At 42.7% G+C, this 7,906-nt stretch overlaps 1 protein-coding gene across 1 annotated transcript; it reads left to right on the top strand.

Annotated features, from left to right (window-relative positions):
* The first annotated feature begins 4,563 nt into the window (after positions 1-4,563).
* On the top strand, positions 4,564-6,354 carry LOC138675192 (E3 ubiquitin/ISG15 ligase TRIM25-like). The gene has a single exon (XM_069763223.1). It carries the CDS (start codon positions 4,567-4,569, stop codon positions 6,151-6,153), a length of 1,587 nt encoding a protein of 528 aa, XP_069619324.1. The 5' UTR covers positions 4,564-4,566; the 3' UTR covers positions 6,154-6,354.
* The last annotated feature ends 1,552 nt before the right edge of the window (positions 6,355-7,906 follow it).

Below are 7,906 nucleotides of genomic sequence, written 5' to 3'. Positions count from 1 at the left end.
GGCGCATGCGCAGTGCACCCGCCGGCCGGCACCGGGAGGATCTTTGGGGTTTCAGCTCCCGCGGGTAGCCGAGACCCCAAAGAACATGATCGGGGTCGGTTTTACCGACCCCTGTTTTGCGATCGCCGGTAATTAACTGTTTACCGGCGGTCGCAAAAAAACAAAAAAAAAGCGATGTGTAATTCTCTGTCCTCTGATGTGATCGCACATCAGAGGACAGAGAAATAGGGGGATTCGGGGACCCCATTATACTTACCGGTGTCCCTGGGTCCTCCTGCGATCTCTCCTGCCCGCCGGCGTCTTCATCTGGAAAGAAAATGGCGGGCGCATGCACAGTGCACCCGCCATCTGTCGCCATCTGCCGGCCGGCAGGAGAAGAGCAGTTGGGGCTTAAATTAGGGTTAGGGTTGGGGCTAAATTTAGGGTTAGGGTTGGGGCTAAATTTAGGGTTAGGGTTGGGGCTAAATTTAGGGTTAGGGTTGGGGATAAATTTAGGGTTAGGGATGGGGCTAAATTTAGGGTTAGGGTTCGGGCTAAATTTAGGGTTAGGGTTAGGGTTCGGGCTAAATTTAGGGTTAGGGTTAGGGTTGGGGCTAAATTTAGGGTTAGGATTAGGGTTGGGGCTAAATTTAGGGTTAGGCTTCTTTCACACTTGCGTCGGCCCGACATACCGACGCACGTTGTGAAAATTGTGCACAACGTGGGCAGTGGATGCAGTTTTTCAATGCATCCGCTGCCCAGTCTATGTCCTGGGGAGGAGGGGGCGGAGTTACGGCCACACATGCGCTGTCGGAAATGGCGGATGCGACGTACAAAAAAAGTTACATTGAACTTTTTTGTGCCGACGGTCCGCCAAAACACAACTGATCCAGTGCACAACGGACGCGACTTGTGACCATCCGTCGCGATCCATCGGCAACACAAGTCTATGGGCAAAAAACGCATCCTGCGGGCACATTTGCATGATCCGTTTTTTGTCCAAAATGACAGATTGCGACGGATGCCAAACGATGCAAGTGTGAAAGTAGCCTTAGGGATAGGGTTGGGGCTAAAGTTAGGGCTAGGGTTAGGGTTGGAGATAAAGTTAGGGCTAGGGTTAGGTTTGGAGCTAAAGTTAGGGTTAGGGCTAGGGTTGGGGCTAAAGTTAGGGCTAGGTTTGCGGCTAAAGTTAGGGTTAGAGTTGGGATTAGGGTTAGGGTTTGGATTAGGGTTGGTATTAGGGTTAGGGTTGGCATTAGGGTTACGCTTGGGATTAGGGTTAGGTTTGGGATTATTGTTAAGGTTAGGGTTGGGATTAGGGGTGAATTGGGATTAGGGTTAGGTTTGAGGTTAGGGTTGAGATTAGGATTAGGGGTGTGTTGGATTTAGGGTTTTGATTAGGGTTATGGTTAGGGTTGACTTAGGGTTGTTTTGGGGTTAGGGTTGTGATTGTTAGGGTTGTGATTAGGATTATGGATCGGGTTGGGATTAGGCTTAGGGGTGTGTTGGGGTTAGGATTGGAGTTAGAATTGGGGGTTTCCACTGTTTAGGTACATCAGGGGTTCTCCAAACACGACAGCCAATTTTGCGCTCAAAAAGTCAAATGTGCTCCCTCCCTTCTGAGCTCTGTTGTGCGCCCAAACAGTGGGTTACCCCCACATATGGGGCATCAGCGTACTCGGGATAAATTGGACAACTTTTGGGATCCAATTTCTCCTGTTACCCTTGTGAAAATAAAAACTTGGGGGCTACAAAATCTTTTTTGTGGAAAAAAAAATATTTTTTATTTTCACGACTCTGCATTATAAACTTCTGTGAAGCACTTGGGCATTCAAAATTATCACCACACATCTATATAAGTTCCTTGGGGGGGTCTAGTTTCCAAAATGGGGTCACTTGTGGGGGGTTTCTACTGTTTAGGTACATCAGGGGCTCTGCAAACCCAACGTAACGCCCACAGACCATTCTATCAAAGTCTGCATTCCAAAATGGCGCTCCATCCCTTCCGAGCTCTGCCGTGCTCCCTAACAGTGGTTTACCCCCACATATGGGGCATCAGCGTACTCGGGATAAATTGGAAAACAACTTTAGTGGTCCAATTTCTCCTGTTACCCTTGTGAAAATAAAAACTTGGGGACTAAAAAATCTTTTTTTGTGGAAAAAAAAAATGTTTTATTTTCACGACTCTGCATTATAAACTTCTGTGAAGCACTTAGGCATTCAAAGTTCTCACCACACATCTAGATAAGTTCCTTGGGGGCTCTAGTTTCCAAAATGGGGTCACTTGTGGTGGGTTTCTACTGTTTAGGTACATCAGGGGCTCTGCAAACGCAACATAACGCCCGCAGACCATTCTATCAAAGTCTGCATTCCAAAACGGCGCTCCTTCCCTTCCGAGCTCTGCCGTGCGCCCAACCAGTGGTTTACCCCCACATATGGGGTACCAGCATACTCAGGACAAATTGGACAACAACTTTTGGGGTCCAATTTCTCTTGTCACCCTTGTGAAAATAAAAACTTGGGGGCTAAAAAATCTTTATTGTGGAAAAATTTTTTTTTTTATTTTCACGGCTCTGCATTATAAACTTCTGTGAAGCACCTGGGGGTTTAAAGTGCTCACCACACATCTAGATAAGTTCCTTAAGAGGTGAAAAAGTAAAACGGCACTCCTTCTCTTCCAAGCTCTGCGGTGCGCCCAAACAGTGGTTTACCCCCACAAACTGTGAAGCACCTGGGGGTTTAAAGTGCTCACCACACATCTAGATAAGTTCCTTAAGGGGTCTAGTTTCCAAAATGGTGTCACTTGTGGGGGGTTTCCACTGTTTAGGCACATCAGGGGCTCTCCAAACGCGACATGGCGTCTGATCTCAATTCCAGCTAATTCTACATTGAAAAAGTAAAACGACACTCCTCTTCCAAGCTCTGCGGTGCGCCCAAACAGTGGTTTACCCCCACATATGGGGTATTGCCGTACTCAGGAGAAATTGCAAAACAACTTTTGTGGTCTAATTTCTCCTGATACCCTTGTAAAAATAAAAATTTGGGGGCAAAAAGATAATTTTTATAGAAAAAATGCTATTTTTTATTTTCACGGCTCTACGTTATAAACTTCTGTGAAGCACCTGGGGGTTTAAAGTGCTCACCACACATCTAGATAAGTTCCTTAAGGGGTCTAGTTTCCAAAATGGTGTCACTTGTGGAGGGGTTTCCACTGTTTAGGCACATCAGGGGCTCTCTAAACGTGACATGGCATCCAATCTCAATTCCAGCCAATTCTGCATTGAAAAAGTTAAACGGCGCTCCTTCACTTCCAAGCTCTGCGGTGAGCCGAAACAGTGGTTTACCCCCACATATGTGGTATCGGCGTATTTAGGAGAAATTGCACAACAAAATTTATGGTTTAATTTCTGTTTTTACACTTGTGAAAATAAAAAAATGGTTCTGAAGTAAAATGTTTGCAAAAAAAAGTTAAATGTTCATTTTTTCCTTCCACATTGTTTCAGTTCCTGTGAAGCACGTAAAGGGTTAATAAACTTCTTGAATGTGGTTTTGAGAACCTTGAGGGGTGTAGTTTTTAGAATGGTGTCACACTTGGTTATTTTCTATCATATAGACCCCTCAAAATGACTTCAAATGTGACGTGGTCCCTAAAAAAAATGGTTATAAAAATGAGAAATTGCTGGTCAAATTTTAACCCTTATAACTCCCTAACAAAAAAAATTTTGTTTCCAAAATTGTGCTGATGTAAAGGAGACATGTGGGAAATGTTACTTATTAACTATTTTTCATGACATATCTCTCTGATTTAAGGGCCTAAAAATACAAAATTTGAAAATAGCAAAATTTTTAAATTTTTCGCCATATTTCCGTTTTTTTTCATAAATAATCGCAAGAAATATCATAGAAATGTTACCACTAACATGAAGTACAATATGTCACGAAAAAACAATCTCTGAATCAGCGGGATCCGTTAAAGCGTTCCAGAGTTATAACCTCATAAAGTGACAGTGGTGAGAATTGTAAAAATTGGCTCGGTCATTAAGTACCAAATTGGCTCTGTCACTAAGGGGTTAAAAGGAGCCTGATATATCCTGGACCTCTATATGCCTCCCTATCCCACCCTTTTTCCCCCTATTTTTACCACTTGCTTTGTCAATGCTAAAATGTACTTAGTCCTGCCAATAAAACTCATTTGAATTGAATTGAATAAAAGGCACCATCATCACAGGACACACAATGGCTCCTGCCTAACAGGTTTTGTTATCCCCCACACCACATGTTCTATCTCTTTGAAAACCTTTAGAGCTATCCAGTGTTTGTAGATCAAATTGTGAGTTCGGTCATTTATATTACACATATTATCGATATTGTCCATGTCGGCTTTCAATACATTCACTCCTTATATGTGACCACAATGTAGACACGAAATTTACAGCAGATATAAGATGTGATTTTCACAAGTGTCCATTAACAGGTTAATAGTAAGTGACCTCCTGCTCCTCAGCCCTCCCCTGTGTGCACAATATAAAGCCCACCCTATTGAGCTGGAGAGCATTGTAGTATCATTTCTCTGTTCCTCTGCCAGCCATGGTGTCTGCTGATCTGAGAGAAGAGCTGGACTGCTCCATCTGTCTGAGCACTTATACAGATCCTGCAATGCTGAGATGTGGACACAACTTCTGCCGGGTCTGTATTGGTCGTGTGCTGGATACACAGGACGAGTCTGGAGTTTATTCCTGTCCTGACTGCAGAGAAGAGTTTCAGGAGCGGCCGGCACTGATGAGGAACATAAATCTCCATAATGTCGCTGAACGTTTCCTGATTTCTCAGCAAGAACAAGAGGAGATCACCGGGATCTGCTGCACTTACTGTGTGGACTCTCCGGTACCTGCTGTTAGATCCTGTCTACACTGTGAGGCTTCTCTGTGTGATAAACACCTGAGGGTTCACAGCAAATCAGCAGAACACGTCTTATCTGATCCCAGCACTTCACTGGAGAAAAGGAAATGTTCTGTCCATAAGAAGATCCTGGAATATTACTGTACTGAGGACTCGGCTTGTATCTGTGTGTCCTGCACCTTAGCAGGAGAACATCGGGGACATCGTGTGGAGACGCTGGATGAGTTCTCTGAGAAGAAAAAGAAAAAACTAAGGAATGTTCTTCAAAAATTTACCACAAAGAAAATGGAGACTGAGGAAAGAGTCCGGTGTCTGGAGGAGCGCAGGAGAAAAGCTCAAGAAAAAGCAGCTGGAGAAGCCGAGAGAGTCACTGCCCTGTGTACAGACATCAGGACACGGGTGGACGACCTGGAGAAGAAGGTCCTGAGTGAGATCTCCAGGCAGGAAAAGGAAGAGTCACTGTCACTGTCTGCTCGGATCCATCAGCTGGAAATAAAGAAGGACGAGCTGTCCAGGAAGATGAGACACATTGAGGAGCTGTGTAACATGACGGATCCACTGACTGTCTTACAGGAACCAGACACCGGTGACTTGTGTGATCCTGAGGAGGAGGGAGGTGATGAGGACACAGGGGGACATGATAAACAGCTCCATGATGGAGATGACCTGGATGTGGCTGTGATCTCACACACATTACACACATTATCTGAGGTAATATCAGGTATAAGGAGCGGGATCTATGTGGAGGGTCCGGCAGACATATTACTGGATATAAACACGGCTGATAATAATCTCCTTATATCAGACGACCTGAAAACTGCGACCTGGACAGGAGAGAATCAGAAATGTCCAGAAACAGCAGAGAGATTCCAGGGTAATCAGGTGATGAGCAGGAGAGGATTTACCTCAGGACGACATTACTGGGATGTGGAGGGCAGTAGATCAGAATTGTGGATGGTGGGGATGTGTTATCCCAGTATCGTCAGGAGGGGGCGTCAGTCAATGATTGGAAATAATAACAAGTCCTGGAGTTTGTGGAAGAGATATCATAATAATCAGTATTCAGTGAGACATGATGGGGAAGAGATCCGGTTACCTGATAATATCTCCAGTGATAGATTCAGGATATGTCTGGATTATGAGGTCGGGCAGTTGTCCTTTTATCAGCTGTGTGACCCCATCAGACACTTACACACCTTCACTGCCATCTTCTCCGAGCCCCTCCATGCTGTGTTATGTGTATATAATGGTTGTTTGACAATAAAGAAAACATAAGTGTCAGTGACAGGTGATGATAATTACTGAGACTTTTGGCCACAAGTTTTTTTCAACCCTTTCCTGACTTGGTCAATTTCCATTTTTTTTCTCCCCCTTCTTCCAATAACCATAAAGTTTTCATTTTTTCTGTCATTTTTTCTGTGCACATAGATGTATGGGTGCTTGTTGTTTTTTTGTGGTACGAGTTGTACTTTTGAATTCCACCATTCACTTTACCATATAGTGTAATGAAAAATAGAAAATATTCCAAGTATGGTGAAATTGTGAAAAAAAACTGCAATTCTGGCATTGTTTTTTGGGAATTGTTTTTACGGGGACGGACTAAACTGCATATTGGGATGATGGGATGATGGGCTGCAATACTAGACTCCACCACTAGATGGCAGCACATTTTACAAATGCAGCCCAGGAAATGACTTCTTGTAATTTAGGAAGAAGGTAATTCAATGGAAATACTTAAATGAATCAGAACATCCACAGGGCTGGATTAAAGTTTAATAATAGAACCAGGGAAAAAAGATTGTAACTATATGGGATTATGTGTAGAATATCGGGTTACACACGCCTGGTGATATATCTCATCAACATCTCATAGGAATATGGGTATAATTATTGTTCTGTATGGGGATTATGGGTGAAATATCACAAATACCCATGCCCAGGAACATACTTCATCTACTTCTGATAGGAATATGGGTATATCTATTGATCTGTATGGGGATTATGGGTGAAATATCACAAATACACATGCTCAGGAACATATTTCATCTACTTCTGATAGGAATATGGGTATAATCATTGTTCTGTATGGGGATTATGGGTGAAATATCACAAATACACATGCTCAGGAACATATTTCATCTACTTCTGATAGGAATATGGGTATAATTATTGTTCTGTATGGGGATTATGGGTGAAATATCAGAAATACACATGCTCAGGAACATATTTCATCTACTTCTGATAGGAATATGGGTATAATTATTGTTCTGTATGGGGATTATGGGTGAAATATCAGAAATACACATGCCCAGGAACATATTTCATCTACTTCTGATAGGAATATGGGTATATCTATTGATCTGTATGGGGATTATGGGTGAAATATCACAAATACACATGCTCAGGAACATATTTCATCTACTTCTGATAGGAATATGGGTATAATGGTTCTTTGTGGGGATTATGGGTGAAATATCACAAATACACATGCCCAGGAACATATTTCATCTACTTCTGATAGGAATATGGGTATATCTATTGTTCTGTATGAGGATTATGGGTGAAATATCACAAATACACATGCCCAGGAACATACTTCATCTACTTCTGATAGGAATATGGGTATATCTATTGATCTGTATGGGGATTAGGGGTGAAATATCACAAATACACATGCCCAGGAACATACTTCATCTACTTCTGATAGGAATATGGGTATATCTATTGATCTGTATGGGGATTATGGGTGAAATATCACAAATACACATGCCCAGGAACATACTTCATCTACTTCTGATAGGTATATGGGTATATCTATTGATCTGTATGGGGATTATGGGTGAAATATCACAAATACACATGCCCAGGAACATATTTCATCTACTTCTGATAGGAATATGAGTATATCTATTGTTCTGTATGGGGATTATGGGTGAAATATCAGAAATACACATGCTCAGGAACATACTTCATCTACTTCTGATAGGAATATGAGTATATCTATTGTTCTGTATGGGGATTATGGGTG

This window comes from Ranitomeya imitator, chromosome 4 (assembly GCF_032444005.1).
Source record: "Ranitomeya imitator isolate aRanImi1 chromosome 4, aRanImi1.pri, whole genome shotgun sequence".
Lineage (NCBI taxonomy): Eukaryota > Metazoa > Chordata > Amphibia > Anura > Dendrobatidae > Ranitomeya > Ranitomeya imitator.
This window is presented reverse-complemented; position numbering and strand designations above follow the sequence as displayed.